The 22212-nt window shown below is 41.0% G+C and overlaps 2 protein-coding genes across 2 annotated transcripts; both read left to right on the top strand.

The window, feature by feature from the left end:
* The first annotated feature begins 2018 nt into the window (after nt 1–2018).
* Nucleotides 2019–13121, top strand: tmem222b (transmembrane protein 222b). Its single transcript, XM_023265586.3, has 6 exons — nt 2019–2178; nt 3773–3857; nt 5336–5367; nt 5465–5561; nt 5650–5780; nt 9439–13121. The coding sequence occupies exons 1-6, from the start codon at nt 2060–2062 to the stop codon at nt 9524–9526; spliced, it is 552 nt and encodes a 183-aa protein (XP_023121354.1). The 5' UTR covers nt 2019–2059; the 3' UTR covers nt 9527–13121.
* A 537-nt stretch (nt 13122–13658) lies between these two features.
* Nucleotides 13659–17738, top strand: tpbga (trophoblast glycoprotein a). The gene is made up of 2 exons (XM_023265594.3): nt 13659–14421; nt 14766–17738. The coding sequence occupies exons 1-2, from the start codon at nt 14168–14170 to the stop codon at nt 15613–15615; spliced, it is 1104 nt and encodes a 367-aa protein (XP_023121362.1). The 5' UTR covers nt 13659–14167; the 3' UTR covers nt 15616–17738.
* The last annotated feature ends 4474 nt before the right edge of the window (nt 17739–22212 follow it).

The following is a 22212-nucleotide window of genomic DNA, read 5'->3' as shown; positions in this document are numbered from 1 at the left end:
GCTCAGCCAGATATTGAGGTGGCATTTTGCCGGAGAATTCCCTCAGCTCCCCGATGATGAGCCCAGTGTGCCTTCGTTTATCAGCGTCTGCCCGCTTTTGCTGAGTAGTTTGTTTTTGCCCTTCGCACGATTTATCACCTGTCACATCTAATGGGACCCAGTATGGAGTACACAGGGCTCCGGCACATCCCCTAGGGTTCATCTTGGGTTCCATTTCCACCATTGCCATAGATAACTCCTTCAATAGCTGGAGCCCTCCACCTCCACTGCACTGGAGGGTTCTCCGTGTGCTGGCATGAAAACAAATAGAGGGCTTTTGCAGTAAACCGAATAGAAGTCCCATTACTGCACTTGTGGTTGAACTGAATTTGGATTATAGCAATGGTCCTGTTCATACTTGGAACTGAGGAGTTTTGCTGATAAATGCAACATATTTTTTTGTTTTCCAGAGTTTCTAAATGGACATATTTTAAAGGTAAAAGCACAGATGATGCACTAAACACAAAATGCCATGGGAGAAAGTGGCTAGAAAGTTGTAAGTTTAATTGTTTGTGTATTTGGTATGTTTTACATGTTAAGATTTATTTTAGGATCACCACTATGTTCTTTATCATATCATGATTCTCTTGTTTTTTTTCTTACCAGCATTAAGAGAATAAATCAATATTATTGTTCTTTGGGAGCAAAATAAGTTGAGATGCTATTATATTCAGTGTGTATCAAGTCTCACTCCTGAAGTGGAAATAGAGGCAGTAAAAAGTTCACTCTGGCTATTTTTATCCTTCATCCTACCGACTGAGGTCCCTGCAGATCCCTGAAGGTAACCATTTTGAGGCTGCAGGGAGGAGGTGAGAAAGAGTGGTAAACATGGAGAAACATTTGAGAAGGTTTGCTCTATTGTTCAAAACTCAAAGATGTCTTTAACTATAATAAATCAAGAATATATCTCTTTATCTTAAAATTACTGGCAACAAAATGATACCAGAATGAATCAAGGGATGGTAAAAATAAGCAAATTTAATTTTACGCAGTATGCAAATCAACTATCAAGTCCTAAAGTAATGATATCCTTCTGCTTCAGATAACATCATTTACATATCTAATAATATTTTGAGAAGAAATGAGTTAATATTTTTATGTGATGTTTGTTTCTTATGGTAGTTTATTCTTGGAGATCAGTCTGTGGTTCTTGTATATTCAATATGTTGATCGGAAGAAGGTTAAATCAAATGAATAATATCAAAATATCAATAAATATTAAAAATAAAATAAAGGCATATTTTTGTAGTATTATTGTGACCTCCTATTTGTTTTCAGTTAGACTAAGAAACACTCCAAGACAAGCTGAATCACCGTTTTGTGCTAGACAATCACATTACCTCTATCAAATTACCTATATAACGTGTATATTATGACTAATGTACACAGCTTTGCAATGGTTATTTGATGCTTTTCAGTTACTCCTTGTCATTCTGTGCAAGAAATTGTCCAATAAATCCAGATCCCATGAGTTCTGAGACTTTGGACTGTGAGACTGAATGGTTAAAACAAGCAGACATCCTCAGAAAGACTTAAAAGAGGTAGATTCAAATGACAAATAGTAAACCATCTGGATTGTGAAATACATTGTTTTACAGCTTGTTTGTCAAAATAACTGCCTTGTTTGATCTAATCCTCTGGCTGCTGTCACAGATCCCGGAAGCTGCTGTTGCTGTCAAAGAAGCGCAATAGTGTCAAGTTGCACTGGATCAGAAAGAGCGCTTCCGGTTTTATCTTTCAGTGTAAAACTCAAAATAAAAGATGTGTGTAAATTTTATAAAACCACTATGCGTATTTTCTGTCATAGCTTACTCCACATGACCAGGAAAGAAATATTTTTTTGCTGCAACCGTTAATGTTGTGTTAATATTGTATCTTTTTCATATGGTTCACTAAAATTGACATGCGTGTTATTTTTGCAAGACCAAAAATCCTTTAACTTCCGGTCGCGCTCTTAGTGTTTCGGCAGCTTGACGCAGATGTGAGTGGGACAAATGAAGTTCATGTTCCACAGCTGGTGATGGCGGATGTTGTTGAAAAAGACACCATGAAGAATTACCACATAGCGTCTGAGAAAATTAACCCGGAGGCCGGCCGCTATCCTTACTGCATTGTGTGGACCCCTATCCCCGTCTTATCGTGAGTTACCGCCGCCGGCTTTGGAGCAAAACCTCGACACAAAGTGTCTGCTTCAGTAGCTTAGCTAGCTAGCAGCCGTACAGCACCATCCTGTTGCTGGTTTCATTCCGAATATTTACCTCTCATGTGGAGCTTTACTGGCACCAAGAGTCAGAGTTATGACCATGAATGAATGCAAACAGGTTGAATTTAATAGGAAATATTCAAAACAGACGTAACTGTAAAACTGTGTTCGTTTAAATATTATAAGGACAACATGAAGTAAACAAAAATGCTTTAAAGTTAGTATGATTTAAGTGCAGGATATGTCGAGTCGACGGTTAGTGTTTTTGTCACAATTATGTCAGAATACTGTTATCCAGATATGTCAGTAATCCATTTACTGTACAAAAACAACTTCTTCACTCATTACTTCCTGTTTCTATTATCTGCTTTCCTCCACTCATCATCTGTTACCCTCCATTGCTCCTAGTTGTGTAACTCAGTACCAATGCAACAACATCAAAGAAGCATTTCCCACATGTCTCTTTAGCATTATCAGATCAAACAGTGGTGAGTGTTGTTGGCTTCGAACCATGAATATTTAACAAGTGTGCTTCAAGAGACAGAACAGAGTTGGGCTTGAAGCTGGAAGGTTACAGTCTGAATGTCTGAACCAGATGAGATGCTGTGAGGTTAAAAGTGTTTTGTGTCCTCCACTCTCTTTTCCTCACTGGAGTTATGGTAAGGGGTCAACTAATACCGATACAGGTTATTATTAACAAAGGAGAGTGAAAACCGCTAAGTGGAACATGTATTTTAAGTAAGAATAATAATCTTAGCGTCAAAATTTACAGTAACACAACTCGAACACAAAACTTTATTGAAATACTTATTTATTTACCTACTTATTTATGTTTTACAAGCATTTAATTGAAAGAGGGCTTATCAGCATTTCTGTCCTTCTATGTTGATTTGCTGTTACTAGTGTCATGTATCAGTCGAATAGAGACCACAGAGTGACTACAGATAGAGAGAGACTGCTGTATCAGAGCCAAAGTAGCACATTTTAAAATAACTTATCACATCAGGAATCATATAGAAAAACAATAAACAATACAAATATTCAGAAAAATGCTGAATATCAGATTGAGTAATCTGCCAGGCTGATAAGAAGCCAACCCATAATGCTGTATTTGAAACCTACCTGTAGCTTTTAAAGTTTAATGGGTGCCATGTAGGGCTGAACATTTAATAAATTTCCAGTCAAAATTGTGAAGCTGTGCTTTTAAGATATATGTTATGCCGTGCATCTAAACCAGGATTTAAACTGTTGTCTGTTGTTTTACAAATTCATGCTGTCCTGTTTTGGAGACAGTCGTGTTTCTGATGGTATCTCATATCACATTTTAAATCTATTACACAGTAAATACTGAACTGTAGCTTGACTTAAAAAAATAGCATCCTAAATCAAATTACAATCACAATATCCATCAGATACTTGCCCCACATCGTTCTACTAATCCATTAATATTCAGGTACATGCTAGTCTTCTGAAGCTAATGACAATAATTCTACTTTTGGGTTGACTTTGCTTTTTACCCATTCCATTCAGATGGCTGCTTCCATTCATTGGTCACATGGGAATCTGCACCTCCACTGGAGTCATCCGAGACTTTGCTGGGCCTTACTTTGTCTCAGTGAGTAATGACTGTAAGGATTACATAAGGCCATTCTGGGAAGATATCATTGCCTGTATGTTAATTTAAGAACAGTACAGTGTCTCTTCTCTGGCACAGTGGATGTGAAGACAGTCAGTGCTGACTTAAATTGCTCACATTTAGTTTTAAGAAGACGTCTACTGAAAACGTGTTTTGAGTCACTCACAGTGGATTCAGATAAAATTACTCAAACTCCCCTCCTTTGCCCTGAATTTGTATTTAAGTTTATGCAAGAAAATGACTAAATACACTGAAGTCGTTTTTGTTGCTAGAAATCATTGTAATCAAAAGTAGTTGTGAGGAACCGTACATTGGGCAGTAAGTGTAGATGGAGACGCAGTCAAAATTTGATTCCGAAAGATAAGTTTGAGTATAAGATTGAAAGCTTTAAAACATTTAACTGTGGTGTATGAGGGACAATTTTACCACTCTGGAGGGTTGTCATGGCGGCAGTTGTTCTATCGTTTTATTGCAGAGATCACAAATATGGTGTTCATGTTACAAATAATCTATCAAGAAGGTACCCTGGACCCGTTCAGAACCTCACTGGATGTTGTGCTGCGGCAAAGACTGATACATGTTGACCTTTTTACCAGATAGTCCTCTGTCTTTGTTGCCATAGTCCTCTTGTGTTTGCGCCCCTGCTGTGGCAAAGCAGTGATTCCATTCAAATGACTGAAGGAGCTGCATCTTTCTATGCTGCTAACTGTCTGACCTAAAAAGTTATTTTGAATTTTTAAACTGGCTAGATCTGGTTTGCATTTTCCTTCCATGCAGCCACGTGTTGTTACTGCTTTGGCCTAGATTCAATTTAACTTAAAATCCTCCTATGATAAAATAAAACAAAAACAAGCCCATAGCTGAACTTAATGGATTAATTTAGATCCCTAATGATTGTGTGAGACGTCCAAATGGAATCGGGCCCAATGAATGACAGACCATTTAGAGACACTTCAGAGCCAAACTCTCTGCTAATTTCTCCCACAAAGTTCACACTGCTGACTTTAAGACTCTATAAAGAATATACAGTTATTATAATTATTAACTCATAACCAAAGATGTGGACAATTATGCTGAAAAACCTGTGGTGACACATAACTTTTAAAAGCCCCTAATAGATGTGCAGAAACACGCAGCTTCCCGGTTTTTACTTGAACTCATTTGGCTGGTGTACACAAACAAAGTTAATGGTGAATCCAAACAAACAGGATGGGAGGCACATTTCCTAAAGTCTTAATTTTAAACCATCTAAACTACACATTCCGGTTTCCAAAGCATGGAAAACATGTTGTTTATGAGTAAGAAAATGTTAAAATGTTGAGGCTTCCTGCTAAATAATTAGCCACAGGTTTTGACCGAATGATTGTATCTGAATGTAGTTCCTTACTTTTAGCGAAGTAACAGGAAAAGAACACACACTGAGCCCAGGTCACTTAAAATGATGGATTTTTTTGCAGGAGGACAACATGGCTTTTGGAAGACCAACAAAGTAAGTAAATGAAACATATTTTTTAAAAGAGAAATGGTGAGAACCAAGCATGTCTCTGTACACGTATCCTACAGTTTGTTTTTCTCTTTGACTCTAGATACTGGATGCTTGATGTAAGCAAAGTCTACGCCAGTGGCTCCAATGCCTGGGACACTGCAGTACATGACGCATCAGAGGAGTATAAGCACAGGATGGTAAATGAATGCTTTTGTGATCTTTATTTACTTTATAGAAGAGGAAGCGTGAATAATAATAATCGCCTTTTTGTTGTTTTCTCCAAAGCACAACCTGTGCTGCGACAACTGTCACTCACATGTTGCCATGGCTCTGAATCTGATGCGATATGAAAACAGCACCTCGTGGAACATGGTCAAACTCTGCCTCCTCGCTCTCATCCATGGAAAACATGTTAGGTAAGGAAGGGTGACATTTACTGAGTTTGGGGGAAAAAAACTTGTTGAGTTGCTGTCATGAAGTCGTGTGATAACTTTCACAACATTTCACAGGTAATAAGTTGATAAGCTACTGAATTTAATTCTCATGATCTCAGTGCGGGAAAATATAACTGAGGTTTAAATCACATCCTAGTTGGTATTGTTAACTAAAACAAGTGTTAGCGCCAAAAATTGTGATTTATTATTTTTGTAAAATACAAACAAGTTTAGAACTTTATTCGACAGTCTTGGGATGGGTTTTGTTAAGACTTTATCGATACTACTATTCAACACTATTTATCAATCAGGCTCTTTAACAGTACTCTTGGTACTTTTTGGGTTTTTTTAAGAGAAAAAAATGACACTAATTCAGAAAAGAGTCAACATTGCTTTATTTTCTCTTTTAAAAAAAACTTTCATTTATTTTTAACTTTGAAGTAAAAAAAATTAAACACGCTTTTTTTTTTTAGAGTATTTTGATGGTGCTGTGTTTATAGTTTTATTTACAAAAACAGAATACTATGGCCAAAACCAACAGTCAGGTAGACAAAGATTGAAACAAGAACAGCACTCAGTGAGCGCAGTACTCTGCCAAGACTGTTCAGTCCCTGACCTTGTGCTGAGCACAGGCGTATGTTATACATGTGTGCATTATGTACAGATACCGAATTGTGTGACCTAAATATGTAGCGACCGCCGTTAATTGATGGGACTCGGAAACACCCCCACAATTTAATCAACTGTTCCTTGTATCATTTCCGATAAGTCGGCAGTGGTCGATTTGTAGTAGGATCGCAATCATCTGATCATCAGCAGGCAACTGACAAAGCGTTTGCTTGTTGTCATAGTTACGGTGACGCCATACCGGCCGCTATATCTCACAATGGGAAAGCTTTAACAAATGCGTGGATCCAGATGATAAGCTGTATCACTGCCAAAAGAACATGGAACTTTATTAACAAAAAAAAACTAAATATTTTGACAGTGTTAATGCGAGAAGGTAGTAAAGGATGTAAGAGGAAGCTCTAACACAACAGGAATCAATTACTGCATCAGTGTGTGCTCTTCTGTTTAATATCTGCCGTGGACTGGAGGAACCCTTAATTACCATCTTCTCTTTACACATTCGTGTCCCTTCACCTTCACACTGCTGCTCATTGACACTAACAGCGCAGCGGTATTTTAGTGAACATTTTAATCAGCTGCTTTCACTGACTGAAAGTCATTGACTATTTTATTTGATCTGTATAATATGAACGACTGATGTTTCTGAAAAAGTTAACGTTTGCCACATTAGTACGTTAGCTAAAGGCAGAAATCCAAATAAAACGGTTATCAATGTTGTTAGCTAATTACCTTGTCAAACTCAGAAGGTGATAATAGATCACTTGTTATAAAACTCCTCTGACTCATTTGAGGGAATATTGTCGGTAGGTTTTACCTCATTGTCACCTACGTAAGTGACATCATTTCATTTTTAGCCACTGGAAAGATAAAAGCAGTTGGCACATCCACTATCCCTGCAGGGGAGTAGTAGCAGAATATTGCAAACACTCAGTCAACGTTAGCCATCCTGCTCTTAGCTGCTCATCAGTCACATATCTGTAAACTGGATTTATTATCGTTATTTACAAAAAGGTACCTTTTTTAATTTCCCAGTATCTGTAAACCCATGCAACACTAGTTTCCATTCATGCACCTAAAAGATTAATGGCACTTGTAGTAAAGAGCTTTGTTAGCTTTGACTGTAATGAAGTGTAACCCCACGAGAAGAAAAGATGGAACTGTGCAAGTCTGGTAGAGCATTGTAGATGCTGATAATCAGCACACAATGAAAATTGTCCTACTACTGTCTACAATTAATTGTATGGACAGTTATCCAGTCCTGTAATTTTCAGGAGAGCACATTGATCACTTGCGTATTTCAAGACTGAGCAGTAGTACAGTTCTGTAGCCAGTTAGCCATCATGCTTTGTTAGCAAACTTAATTCCATACTATCAGTCTTTTTTTTTTCATCAAAATGGGAGGCATTCACTGTGGTGGTTACTATGGTTTTGTGGTATAAAGACTGGACAAACACTTTCGCTGGCTCCAGACAAGGTTGTAAAAACTAATAGCAGTTCAGTCTAATGCTTTAGGGAACACTGAATTTAGATTTCTACTCTTTTTGTCAGAGAAAACGCTCACAATATTTGAGGTTGTTGTCGTCAGTCTGACAGAAAGGAAACATCGTCAACCTTAAAAGCCGATACAGTGCAAGCCTTACAGTCTACAGCTGCCCTCTTTAAGCCACCCTAAGAAGTAGGGCTAAAGTTTGTGAATGAGGTTCCTCGCTGTGATCCCAGGGGTTTGGGCATGATTTCTCTGGTATGCCTTGAACCTGTTGTCTCAGGACACGAGAGAGAGGGAGAGAGAGCCCTGATTCTTGAAGTATTAACAGTGTATATAGGACATTCCTGTAGAAGGCCTTTGAATACTTGTATCACAAGAAAAGACTACACATCCCTGTGGGTCTCCAGTGATAGAAAGCAAGGAGAAGAGACAAGACAACTAAAGTTTCTACAATCACTTTCCTTTATAGCCACTTATCTGCACAGTCACAACTATTTCAGCAAAATGACAAAAAGATAAGTCAGTGTTTGTCATCATGCATTCACACTGAAACGACCAAACCAACTGCATTTATTTAGCAAGAGCTCAGGCAGAGTTTTTACAGACCACTAAAGATTAAAAAGAGTAGAAGCTACTGTAACAGAGACGTTCTAAGCATTCAGTTTTTTTGAAAGAAACATGTAAGACCAAAACATTAGACTTTGCATCCATACTAGCAGTGTCAAACATACGGTCTAATCTGGCCTGCAGGAGAGTAAAACTTACAGAAGACACCAACTACAAATGGTAAAACCGTAAATTTAAAATCAAATTCTAGACCTTGACGAGTTGTTTTGATTATAAAGTAAAATACTGTATTGTTTCGTAGCTCTAGTAGCTCTTGAAACTGAACTTATTTTTCTTCAGAAATTTCAGGTTGTTCATAATGTTATGTAAAAAGATTTTTTCAGAATGTACTTTTTGCACTAAAACAAAGTGAAACATTTGGAGTTGTGGTTATTTATAGCTTTTTATGCTGTGATTTTACCGGTCCGGCCCCCTTGAAATCAAATTGGGCTGAATGTGGCCCCTGAACTAAAATGAGTTTGATACCTCTGATGTATACAGTACTCCCTCAGGCTTCTCCTTTGCTTATTTATGCTCTGGGAGCCGTGTTTTACTATCCACAGGCTTCTGTCTACCAGACTATTTGTGCACGTCATTGTTCATTCCGTCTATTCTCAACTTGACTTTTTTTTTTTTTTTTTTTTAATAGTATCACACACCAGCTGCTTGTTTTGCCTCTCAGCAGGGGTTTAACATGAAAAAATGATGATGTACATAATATCTATACTGACTGTTGCCATGGTGACAGGAAGGAGGGTAATTGTGGATGATATGTGGCTCATCTTTAGTAGGACATTAATGGGGCTATGGGTGGAGTGGGGGTTTACACAGATATTAGATCTGTACGTCACCACATACATGCTGCTTGTTTCCTCTCCTTTAATGTTCTTTCTCCTCTCTGCGGGTGCCACCATCCAGCTGTGCAGGCTTCCTGAAGACCTGGCTGCCTTTCCTGATGCTCATGGGCATCATCCTTACAGTGGCCTTGGCCCTCAACCTCCGGTGACCGGGGAGACAGGTTTAAGACACGGTGAAAACCCCCCCCTGCGGCTCAGATGTGGCGCTGACCTTTTGAACAGCAAAGGGGAGGGGGCATCACACGGTGTCGAACGAAAGTAACCGAGGAGATAAAGACTACTCACCTCCAGGAGGAGATTGTTGGACAGGGATGTCCGGGACATTGCTTGATTTGTGGAGAGCAGGTGACCGACCACTGGCATTACTGCAGAGTTGAAGCTGGAAAACCCCCAGTGACAGGAATTCATTAATATCCACGTGTTTAGAGAAGTAACTGAACACTACACAACCACCACGACAACACAAACACCGAATGGATTATGGATGTCGAGAGTTTGATCGCAGGTTTAAGCCATCGCCACCTGCAGAGTGTAAAAGTACGTATGTTGTTGAATTCTCTGAGGGACACACATCCATGCCTTGCTTTCCGAATTAGATGAGTTTACTGTGTAATGGATTGGGAGTGTAATCCCCCTGATTCAGTGCTTCCAGAATGCCATTTTTATACTGGGGAACATGTTAAATCAATTAGCTGCCTTTCAAGGGAATTTATTGCATTTCATGCTTGATCTAATGTAGCTCTTTCACAGTACTGAAACTAATACCTAATTACACAAGAGCAGTTTGTAATTTTGTGCGTTTTCTTACTCGTATTCTATAGAATATCAAACAGCCTGCATCTTTTAAGAGAAATATTTTCTCAGAGATCTGTTGTACGTGCTTTACATGTATCACCTCATGGTACTATTAACTACAGGTTCATCAGTGCAATGATTGCAGCAACCTCAGTGAATGTGGCTGTAGTAAATATCTAGAGAAACCAAGGGAATAGTAAAGCTCCTCTTGGTTTTCTGTACATGTGCCAAATGTAGGAGAACGTGAGACCAACTCAAACTGTGTCTTTGCATATCTAACTTGTTCTGTAGTAGAACAGCTCATCAGTGACTCCAAACTCATTGAATGCAAAAGCCTGCAGATGTCAGCATTCTGAAACCTGCTGATGGTTCTGTTCACTCTTAAGGATGTTTTCCCCTTACTGGTTTTGACTTTTATGAGAAAAAGCAAGAGTCAGTGCCTAAAAATGACCTCTCTCATCATTCCCTTGTACACTATATGGTATATTTTTAGTTCTGTGGTTGTGTTTGACTCCTTTTTCAAAACGTTAAATCCACATGATGGTTGGGACTCAAAATCCGTTGCCATGGCTGTTGTGAGCAGATTCAAATCCCCTCATTGTTTGCAATCAAACAGAAAAAAGTGTTGAGCCCTCTCTTTGTCCACGGTGCTGCCAGAAGCAGCAGGTAGCCAGGATCCTCAGGTTTTTCATGCTCACAACCCCTGCTGAATATCCCGTTTCCCCCCAGCGCCTGACCAGCGTCGCTCCTGCTGTTTTCCACCTCTGCAGATCAGATTCAAAGGTCGTTGTGAAACGTCAGTGCTTTTTCACTAAGCTTTGTTATATATCGACCAACATCTCCGCAATAATCCAAAGTAGATGCCATTTTAGTGTGAGCTTCTAAGTTAAAGTGTGTTTTCTTTTCTGTAGTAGGAGTTTACCTCTAGGGCTAACACAGTGCCAGTTTTCTAGACTTTGCTCTCCTCATCAGGCTCCTGTTGAAAGCAGATATTCTATGGCGTCTTCTTGTGCATATCTCACCCATGTTGCCTGTAAATATTTGAACATTCTCCACATCAGGTGCTGTCTCTATACTTTGCAAACTTGATCACTCACTACAGATTTAACCCCTGAATAATTTAATGTAATTTTCTTTGTTCTCTTTCCTCCACTTTTGCATATCATGTCTGCTCAACAGTGAAGCAGATTCGTGCCTGGATGAGTGTGTGATTGTGTATGTGTGTGTGTTGTCCACATAAATGACTGGAGAGAGCATGCAATTGCATGCCAGCATGTGTGTATTGCATGCATGCAAGAATATGAGTGGAACTGTTGGAGAGAGAAGTTCATGGTCGACTCATAGCTGTGGTTTCTTGTTAATCAGCTGCATCTTATTGCAGCAAGCTGCCTAGTGATTGATTTCTATATGTATCACTCCATATTTTTCTCTTAATCTCTTTTAAATGTTACGTGATTGCTGGTATTCTTTAGTGAGAGTAAATAATATATTAAACTGTAACACGCCCGCTTAAGTTGATGTTGATTCGATGCAATAGCTGGTTCCATGTGTACTGTAGCTACAGATTCTGTAGATTAGAGATGCAGAGTCTTTTTCTCAAAGGAAACGCAAAGAAATGCATAATCTGGCTTCCACTGGATGGTAACAGTCTATATACACTGCCGTTCAAAAGTTTGGGGTCACCCAGACAATTTCATGTTTTCCATGAAAACTCACACTTTTATTCATGTGCTAACATAATTGCACAAGGGTTTTCTAATCATCAATTAGCCTTTCAACACCATTAGCTAACACAATGTAGCATTAGAACACAGGAGTGATGGTTGCTGGAAATGTTCCTCTGTACCCCTATGGAGATATTCCATTAAAAATCAGCCGTTTCCAGCTAGAATAGTCATTTTTCACAATGTGTAGACTGTATTTCTGATTTATGTTATCTTCATTGAAAAAAATGCATTTTCTTTCAAAAATAAGGACGTTTCTGAGTGACCCCAAACTTTTGAGCAGTAGTGTAACAATGAAAAACACTGACACCTCTCTTTTTTAAAAAAAATGTTGCTAGTAACTTCATTGTTTTTTATTGTAAATGCAACTTTATACCCTAACGTCTCAAATATCCATCTGTTAAATTATTGAATTAAGTTTTGGACATTGTAAGCAAGCAAACTGGCAGCCCTACATTTAGAGGGGTGTTACTAAAAGGAGCATGTGTTTTCAAAAAAAATAAAATTGGAAATGTGCTCATTATGGCTAAACTGCAGTGACGTTTTATATCCGTGTCCAGTGGCTTGTGGAAAATACCAGCAGAAACAAACAGAAAAGTGCAAATCCCTTCGGCTCTCTGTAATTGCGCTAAACGTTGGAAAACTGGAGACAAACATTGTGTCTGAATGTGTGACTCGCCCTTTAATGAAACGGCTTATTCATTACATGTCGAGCTCTGAAAGGTAATGAATGAATGGCCCTTTGAGATCAGCTGATAAAACACAACATTGGCATAATTACTGTGTCTGACGTAAAAATGTGTATATTTTAGGAAGAGAGAAAGTGTGCAGACAAACAGTCCACCAGTCCTTCATGGGAGCGCATGTGCAAGAATGCAATATTCAGTGGAGATCATTTGAATGGTTTTAGATGTTGCCTGCTGCGGTGCCTTGTTGTATCCAAGAGCCAGGTCCAGGAATGTGGAGACCTGTGGTCCCAGCGATTCAGTCTGCTGACAAAAGACAGTTGGGATGCTATTATTAGTGCCACTATCCATATATACTTATACCAGTCTGCAATTTCTAAACCCTCTTTTGTTTCTCTAATCCCCAAAATATCTTTTATGCTGCAGATCATATAGCCCACGGGGGGAATTTTAAGAAACCTGCAAGTGACTGTGTGAACTCTGAATGTGTTTCTGACTTACAGCTATAACACCAATAAAGATGTCTATTATTGTAGAAATTTCTGTGACTTTTTTTTCCCTTGGATTTCCATCATTGAATTATGACAACTGTGTTTCATCAAGGCTGTCTGGAGGAGGGGATGATGTTAGGATTTCAATGAGCCATGAAAGGCAAAAAGTCACAGCTCCTGCTGCTGCTGAACCTTCTATAAATACACTCAGAAGTGATTCCTGTAATAATCATTAGGAGCTGCGCAATCCACATTAAGGAAACGAGGGAGCCTTCACAGCTTTGATAACTCTACTGTCAAGTGGCTAAAATCCCACTTTATCCTGCAGAGCATCGTGGTATTCAAGAAAAGGATCAAAGGCTGTGAAGTCTGGCCCCTGACACCCCTCCCCCATGCTTTACCACCTGGGTAGCTGGGAATGACAGGGGCATCGCATTTAAACTGGGAAGTTAAGGCAAAGTCACTCTTATTTAATAGCGTGAAGCACATCTATGAAGTCACTGATCGGGAAAGAAATGCCAGAAAGAAAACTGATTTCTAGCCACATTTTGCGTCTTCTTTGTTGTGCCAGCTTTAGATTTCAGCATCAAGGTCAGAACAATGTTGGCACAAACTGTCGCCGCTGTATGATCTGATTGCGCCGTGCGTAAAAGTTCATATACTGAGCCGGAGAGCTGACATCGCAGCCACTTTCTCCTCCTCATCCATCCCTCTTCTCCAGTGGAGGATCTCGTGGATCCGGGCAGGCAGGAGGGAGAAGCCCCTCCCCGCAGATCATCGCACTAGTCGATGGTCCTTTTTACTTCATTGTTGGAGAAGAAGCGACGCCCCGCTTCGCCACGGCAAAGGATCAAACACCCCTCTCTGATCGGCACGACCCCCAGTTTTGTTCTCATGGAAATCAGACCCTGCCTCCCGGCCACACTTTCCGCGAAGATGCAAAGTTGAAGGCGCATTCCCAGCCGGGACGACACATGGTAATGATGTCTTGGAGGAGCTGATCATCGTTTCCTTTATCCACCTTCTTCTATGTGTTTCTTTCTCGGTGCTCCCCGCCGCTGCCGCTCTCCAACCGCTCACTTTCTGTTTCCAACATGCTGGATTTGACGCAGCGCATTGTTTTCTGCGCGCTCCTCGGCTCCGTTTACGCGTCGTGCCCTCCGCGCTGCGAGTGTTCGGAGGCGGCTCACACCGTGAAGTGCGTCTCCAAAGACCTGCGCAGCGTCCCGCCCGGGATCCCTGGATACACCCGGAATCTCTTCATCACCGGGAATCAGATCAGCCGCATCGGCCCGGAGTCTTTCAGAGGACTGGAGAATGTGACCAACCTGTCACTGAGCAATAACAGGTAACACTCTCCTGGAGACTCTTCTGCTTTTACTGTAATGCAAAGCGAAGCTGTGATCAGAATCCAAAACCAGTCATTCCTCTAAATGAGAGTCTAACAGTTTGTTTCTGGGATAACATGCAGTTTTTCAGTCTTCACTTGGTCCTCACTGTTCCTGAAAACTGGCCTCAGCAACACAGATTTCATGATTTTAATTGTATTGATTGTAGGCTTTCAGCTGTATTGAGTTATAATTTCACTTGTGATCCACAATCAGGTTTTATGTCTGGAAGCGTTCGTTATATCTTGCTCTTCTGTGTGAATCTAAAGTGTGAATTATGTGTCATGGATCTCCTCAAATCCAGAATCTCCGAGGTGGAATCCCACACCTTCGCTGGACTCCGCAGCCTTCGCTCTCTGGATCTGAGCAACAACCAGCTGGCTGTCATTCACCCCGAGGCCTTCACCGTGCTCAGTCAGTCTCTGCGGGAGCTCAACCTGAGCCGTGCCCTCTACAACCACTCGTCAGTGATGGACTTGGCTACTTCTCTGCGCTGGAGCTCCTTGGGGACCGTGCACGGCCTGGACCTGTCCGACAACGGCCTCATCTATTTGCCCTCGCGTGTCTTCTCCCACCTGAGCAGCCTGCGGCGGCTCCAGCTTTCCAACAACTCCCTGGTGGCCATCCACAACTCCACCTTCTCAGGTCTGGAGCAGCTGGAGGAGCTCGACCTCACGCTCAACGCCCTTAAAACAGTACCAGAGGAGGGCCTGCAAGAGCTGGACTCTGTGTCCGGTGCAGCTCTTCTGCTGGGAGAAAACCCGTTCACATGCACGTGTGGAATTGAACCTTTTGCTCTGTGGCTCAACAGATCACAGGACCGCATTAGAGATGCCGAGGGCCTCGTGTGCGCCTTCCCGGCCAGCATGAGGAACACGTCCATGCTCGCTGTGGGCTCGTTGACTCTGGGATGCCACCAGAGGGACGCGGGGGCAGACCTTGCTTTGCAGACCTCTTATGTCTTCCTAGGTATAGTCCTGGGCTTCATAGGCCTCATCTTCCTTTTTGTACTTTACCTCAACCGCAAGGGCATCAAGAAACGCATCTACGACATGCGGGACGCCTGCAGGGAGGTGTGGGAAGGCTACCATTACCGCTTCGAGATCGACTCTGACCCCAGGTTATCGCAGGTCTCCACCAGCGCTGATGTGTGAGAGGACAATCGCTGCGGGTGGATTTTCTTATCCAACAGACTTTTTCCTTTTTGCATCTATCAGTAGCAACATGTAAAAATTGTACAGATTTGTCTGTAAATATATACATACAATAGTGTTAATAATCTGCCAGCCTTGTTGATTGAAGCATGCACTGCCCATCTGTCCTCATACACGCTAATATGCTCTCATACTGCAGACTATCGTGAATTTTTTTGCCGTCCTGAGTCAAATGGACATGATGCTTGTAAAGGGAGTTCAGTGTGTGACATCCTGCGACCTTCCACAGGATAAAGCGGGTATAGCTAATGGATTGATTGTTTGACGTGCCATATTTCCATTCCTGCTCTTTATGTGGACACAAAAGCAACAGTAAGTGCCTGAAGTCAGCTAGGTATTGTTTCCCAGCTATCTACATGGCACACTCACTCAGTATTCTCTGTCAGATCTACTCTCTATATTCAGCTGGTGAAAAAAAAAAAAGCAACAAAACGCTGCAATAAAATCCTGACACTAAGAAAACAAACCTCCGGGAATTTAAAGCACAGTCCCTCATTCATCTTTGAACCATTTCAAGCCCTTTGGTCCCTCCGTCCTGCAGCCCCAGGGTGCCAGAGAGGAATTAAGCCACCAAAAGCTTTTCCAAAGCTCTCCTTAAAATCACCACTCTACTCCTCTTTGGCTGCTGGATTAGCAGGGGGGACAATTCAGCACAGACCAGCGGAAATCTCCTAGCCCCCTCATTTTTTTCCCTTTTTTTTTTTTTCTTGAAACGTCGCTTTGTTTCAACTCCTTGAGTTTTATTGTCAAAATGATGAGAACCAGTCGCGGGTTGAGGCCGCTGAAAGCAATCTCCCTCCCTCCTTAAAGACAACAACCGCTCTGGAGGCTCTTTGAAGGAAAAGTCTGGCTCTCCACGTTTTTCTGTTTAGGGGATTTTTTTTTCTTTCAGTGATAAGATACAGATGATTCTGAAACACCAGCTACATTGTTGCATTCAATGGTTTGCTCTGACCAGCTAAAGGCGTTGAGCCTTATGAAGGGAAGCAAGAATATGTTCTTTAACTTTTAAACTTACAATTTGGATTATGTTAAGAAAAGTGTCCTTTTAGGGGAAGCTGTTTTCTGTCACTGAAACCCAGAAATGTATGTAAATCCAGAGCCTTACATTTTACATGCATGTTTAAACCAACTTATAATCTTGAAGTGAATGAATTCCAAACAAAATCCCCTTTTCTCAAATGTCATGTGACATCCTTGTTTCTCTAAATGACAAAAGCAATTCTCTGTGGCCTTTCGATGCTCCAAAGTGAGACAAACACAGACAGAGAGAGGAGATGGCACGCTGCCATCCCTCGATGTGTTTATTGCCCAAATTGCTAGCTATCTAGGTATTTGGAATGAGGGGGGAAGGAGGCCTGGAGTTAAGTGAATCAGCCTCCCATTGTTTGAAGCCAAAGTAGCATCTTCATCCCATCAAGATGTCCTCCAAACTCCTCTGATAGCGATCCAGAATTGTGTACATGGAGCCATTTTACTGCATGTGGAATGATAAAATAAAGCATTAGAAAGTCCTGATGTTTGTATACTCATTTAGCCCAAATGTAATCTTGTGTGTTATGAAAACAGCACAAATGAATGTGTTGGTAATGTTAGGACTCAACTCTAGGTATCATTTCTCCAAGCTGCAGCACCACATTAAGCCGGGCATTTACTCGCTGAGGAGAAAACAATTGAGGCTCGTACGCTGACACAAAGGGGCGGCTCGGGTGGCGAGACGCCTCAAATACGCTTTGTTTTCCAGCGCAAAAAAGATGCCTTGTGATACCCATTCTCATTTCTGCTTTCACAGATGGCCATTATGCCGGCGTGTAATAGGATTCACTCATGATGACAAAGTTGAGCGCTCTGATCCAGCTATTGTTCAAGTGTCATCATTCTTAATAATTGCCTGCGGGAGGAAAATCCCAGGAGAAGTTCTCATTTGCCGTTACACAACGTGTCACACCCGGGCATTAAGCCGGCCACGGGTTATTGGTGTCAATTTGCGGAACAGACAGGAGAAAAATTATTCCCTGCATGTCATTACTTCCGCCTTCGCTCATTAAAAGTGTGGATTTGAAGCTGTGCCTTTTCTGCTTTTTTTATGAGTCTGGCTGTTTGAAAAATATATGGTGTGTTTGCTATAGGCTGTGCAAGATTGTCTCAGCAGGAAGGCAATGAAAAGAGAGGAGCCCCCAAATACATCCAGACACTCTCCATTACTCCCTGTGCAAAAGAGAGGCTTGTTAAAAGCAGAGAAATTGCACCAGTTACTGTCTTCCTTCAGACTGTATCTTGCACATATCTGATTAAAGCATCGCGTCTTTATTTCAGCCCTGCTCGCCACGTCTGGTATTCCCACAAGCCGTTTGTTAGACCGCTGAGGTTTCTTTCGAGGAAGCAGTTTTAAAAACTTTAACAGCTTGATGTTGCGCTGCTCTGTGTGCTGCATGTGGTTTGTGCAGAATACATATTTAAAGTATTTCTTTTCAGTTTTCCTCTGGAGCGCAGCAGGCTTTTGATTTTATACGCCTCCTGTCTCTGCGAACATCTTGGCGCCATTACATGGGTTTAATGGCCGTGATAGGGAATATGCCTTAAAAGTGAATGCCACATCTGTGAGGAATTGAACATGTTAAAAAGAGACCACAACAGTCAGCAGCATGACGACAGAGACAAAGTGGCATCTACCCCCCTCCACTGTCATGGTATGACAAATACAGCTGTCTCTGCCTCTCTACTAACAACACATGTCATCGTTTACATCTGCCTTCACTAAATACGTCTCATTCTGCTTTACATTTAGGGTTTGGAAACAAACCAGGCTCGTGCTTACAGGCCCTTCTCTGGACTTTCTTTATTTTAACAACGATCCTATTTGTGATCAATGAACTCATTGGCCCAGCTTCCAGTGTGTCGCCTATCCATCACCTCTAACAAGTGTGGTCAGTGAAGGTGGAGACTAAACTACAGAAGTGGTTCCAGAGGGGTATTGCCCATTGTTCTGCTGCTCACTTGATCAATGTGACTAATTGTGTTTGCCACAGGATGCAAGCGAGGAGGAGTTGGTACAGCTGGCCCAACTGCCCATTAAAGCCAACTGGCCTCCCATTCATCACTTTCATAAAGACCGGAGCTAAACACACACTCAGACACACGGGGCATGTGGTATGTGCACACACACACCTGAATAACAGTATTTGTTAAAACTGTTTTATGTGGTTCTGTTATTAGTATCGGTAGTTAAAATTTACTTTTGCAATAAAAATCAGTATATACCTTGCCGTTCAAAAGTTTGAGGTCATTTAGAAATGTCCTTATTTTTCAAAGAGAAGCAGTTTTTTTCAATAAAGATACGATTAAATGAATCAGAAATACAGTGTAGACATTGTTAATGTGGTAAATGACTATTCTAGCTGGAAACAACTGATTTTTAATGGAATATCTACATAGAGGTACAAAGGAACATTTCCAGCAACCATCACTCCTGTGTTCTAATGCTACACTGTGTTAGCTAATGGTGTTGAAAGGTTAATTGATGATTAAAAAACCCTTGTGCAATTATGTTAGCACATGAATAAAAGTGTGAGTTTTCATGGAAAACATGAAATTATCTGGGTGACCCCAAACTTTGGAACAGTGTTTTGTATCATGGATGATCGAATTAAAATTACCAAAAAGAAGCAATCTAAGGTTCAAGTCCCCCTACATTAGTGTTCCCAGGTGACATTAATTATTGATATAAATATCACTTCAGTTCTAAATGTTCAGAAAATGTTGCATATAGAATAAATAAGGATTTTTGACAGTCTTGTCTTTTGCTACTTCGGCTGGTAGATGAAAGAGAGACAGCTGGGATTAGCTAACAGCTGACACGAGACTGACTCTGTCCACAAGCGCACAGGGGTCCCGTGACGTAAATTTAGTCATCTCTACGTGTCCGTAAGAGTCTGTGCATCAATCTGTGGAAGTCAGCATGAAGCCCAAAACCTGCCAAGCAACTGTGCTGCAAGAGCAAAAGTGTGCAGTGCAGAATACAAACTACTGCACTGATTTGTGAGTCTAGAAAAGTAGCATAAGGCCAATGTTATACTTTTGCTTCCATTAGTATGTGAGGATCTGGATGACGTAATTCTGTCATCTGCCCAAGTCCGCAAGAGTCCACCTGTAGAACAAAATCTGTGTCCATGCTGCCAAAATGCTTCAAGAGCAAGAGCACAAATATTTGACAGTAGTGTGCATGTATGGAATACATATATTAGTCCAACTGTGTATGCATGGAACGGATAAAAAGGGCTAATACATGCTTTCTGCATGTGTGTATCCACTAGGGTTTGCATGATGTAAATTTAACCATCCGTGTAAGTCTATGATGGTCCACGAGGGTCTATGGACCCCTCTGCAATAGTTGTGTGCCACCAAAAATTAGTGTTCACCAGAACTGGTTTTTCTAATTCATTATAAGGAGAGTTCTAATTGAAGAAGTCTTTGAAGCTTTGACTTGTACATTTTTTCCATCAATGGAGTAACACGGTGGGAACTTCGAATTTCTCCAGAAATCCTCTGCTATGTCTGTCAAAAATGCTTGGCACACCTTCAGAATAATCACTGACACAGTGATACAATCCAGTCTGTAACAAACCTTCCTGAAAACATACAAAATTTAAACCTTTTAGTAACATCTACAGAAGCTCCATGTGTTTTTCCGTGTTTCATGTGAGGAACAATGTTGTGCAACGCAAACATCCGCATTGTCCACAACTGTCATGTGAGCTAAGCTAACTAATTTTCGCTAGCTCGTTAGCTTCAAGTTTTTGAGTGGAATACAAATTTAGTAGCATGATGAGATCTCCTGAACGCTGAGTGTTATAAATGAACATCTTTTAAACTGCTAAAAGTACACTGCTATGTGTTACAGTACAATTTCCAAATTTCATTCTGAATTTAATAAAGCTCACAAAACAAATGGATCTGATTTGCATGTAATTGTATAATCTATCCGTCCCACTGGGGTGTAACCGCCACAGAGTTTGTACAACATGTATGTGTCCACATGTCATAATGGGATTCTTTATGCTCTTGAAATTTAAACAAAAACCCCTCGCTGCATAACCGCAAAGGGTCCCTGGACCGGCAGAAAATGAGAAACAAATGCTCTCAACAAAGTCTTGTCTTGTATGAAAAAGGGCTCATGTAAAACATTCCACCGCAACAATGCAGCTTTCCTCTGAAGTCTTCATGTCTGCCTCTCCATTGATCTCTGAATTGACTAGAACTGTAAACGCAGCAACAGCACGGCACTCCCAGGCCTCTTACCCCCACCCCGAAGACTTCCCCTCTCTGGGCCTCTTCCCTGAGAGCAGAGTGTCCTGAAGCCTTGTTGTGGGCTCTGCTGTCCTCCAGCTGGCCACAGATCAGTCTCCATGTGGCTTGTCAGAAGTTTAGCTTTTTTGTTGCTGTGGTTATTATGCGAGGATGAGGTTAGGGAGTTTCCTATCAGAGACACATTTCCCTCTGCGTCCCATCCTGCCTCGTTCTCACAAACTCTGAATGATCCTCGAAACCTGAGGTTGACTCTATCTGTTGAATTTTAAGGAGAAGGTAACACTTTTCTTCTCTGCTTTGGCAAAGATCCTCAAGGGAGAACAGCGCGGTATAAAGATGAATAGTCCTGATGGTGACCAAACGTAATCAAGCCATTCAATTGATCAGGCGCACCAGAGGAATAAGGCCCACCATGATTCATTAAAGAGTCTCTCCTCTGGTCTTCTCAGAGAAATGGAATAAGGTGTGTGTAGCTGGTTGATTATAAATGGCTTTGACCCGTTTTTAAGAAAGGACAAGATACTCACAACTCCTGTGCTACTTCATCATCTGCTTCATGCATCAATGAGCCGGGTTAGAACCGAGTAGAAAGCAGAGCAAATGCAATAGTCTGGCTGGAAACTGGAGTCATTTGAAGACACCTGGGATCAAACCCTCCCTCAGCAGACCCACAATGGTTCAGATGTAATGAGTTAATTTACTGCTGGCTAAGGTTTTCTGCCACTGTTTAGTTTCACTAACTCACAAGAAGTTACTGAAAAAGGAATTTTACAGAAGCCTTAAAACTGTACTGATTTACCAATATTTTCATGAACATGAAAGCTACACTCACTAGTATTTTTATAAAGCTATAAATGTTAATATTTTTAGTAACATTAAAGCTGCATTCATCAGCATTTTTATGAACATTAAAGCTGTATTTATTGATAACAGTCAATCAGACGTCTATGTGTAACATGAAAGCAGTTTCTCAAGCACCCAGCTCCGCAGTTTTACTTTCCAAGTGAATGTGGTGAAGCGATGAAAGGGACAGAGCTTTTCTTCTCATGAGTTGGTGGAGACCAAAACAGAGCTGAAAGAAAAATGAACATTGTACTACCGTTCAAACGTTTGGGGTCACTCAGAAATGTCCTTATTTTTGAAAGGAAAGCAATCTTTTCAATGAAGATAGCATTAAATGAATCAGAAACACAGTCTAGACATTGTTAATGTGGTAAATGACTATTCTAT

The sequence above is a fragment of the Amphiprion ocellaris genome, chromosome 15 (assembly GCF_022539595.1).
Source record: "Amphiprion ocellaris isolate individual 3 ecotype Okinawa chromosome 15, ASM2253959v1, whole genome shotgun sequence".
Classification (NCBI taxonomy): Eukaryota; Metazoa; Chordata; class Actinopteri; family Pomacentridae; genus Amphiprion; species Amphiprion ocellaris.
Note: the sequence above shows the minus strand (reverse complement) of the source record. Positions and strands in the feature narration are given on the sequence as shown.

Coding starts and splice junctions, on each gene's coding strand:
- tmem222b (XM_023265586.3), top strand. CDS start 2,060: ATGGCGGATGTTGTTGAAAAAGACACCATGAAGAATTACCACATAGCG. Junction 5,368..5,464: donor GCTTTTGGAAGACCAACAAA/GTAAGTAAATGA, acceptor CTTTGACTCTAG/ATACTGGATGCTTGATGTAA. Junction 5,562..5,649: donor AGGAGTATAAGCACAGGATG/GTAAATGAATGC, acceptor TTTTCTCCAAAG/CACAACCTGTGCTGCGACAA.
- tpbga (XM_023265594.3), top strand. CDS start 14,168: ATGCTGGATTTGACGCAGCGCATTGTTTTCTGCGCGCTCCTCGGCTCC. Junction 14,422..14,765: donor CTGTCACTGAGCAATAACAG/GTAACACTCTCC, acceptor CCTCAAATCCAG/AATCTCCGAGGTGGAATCCC.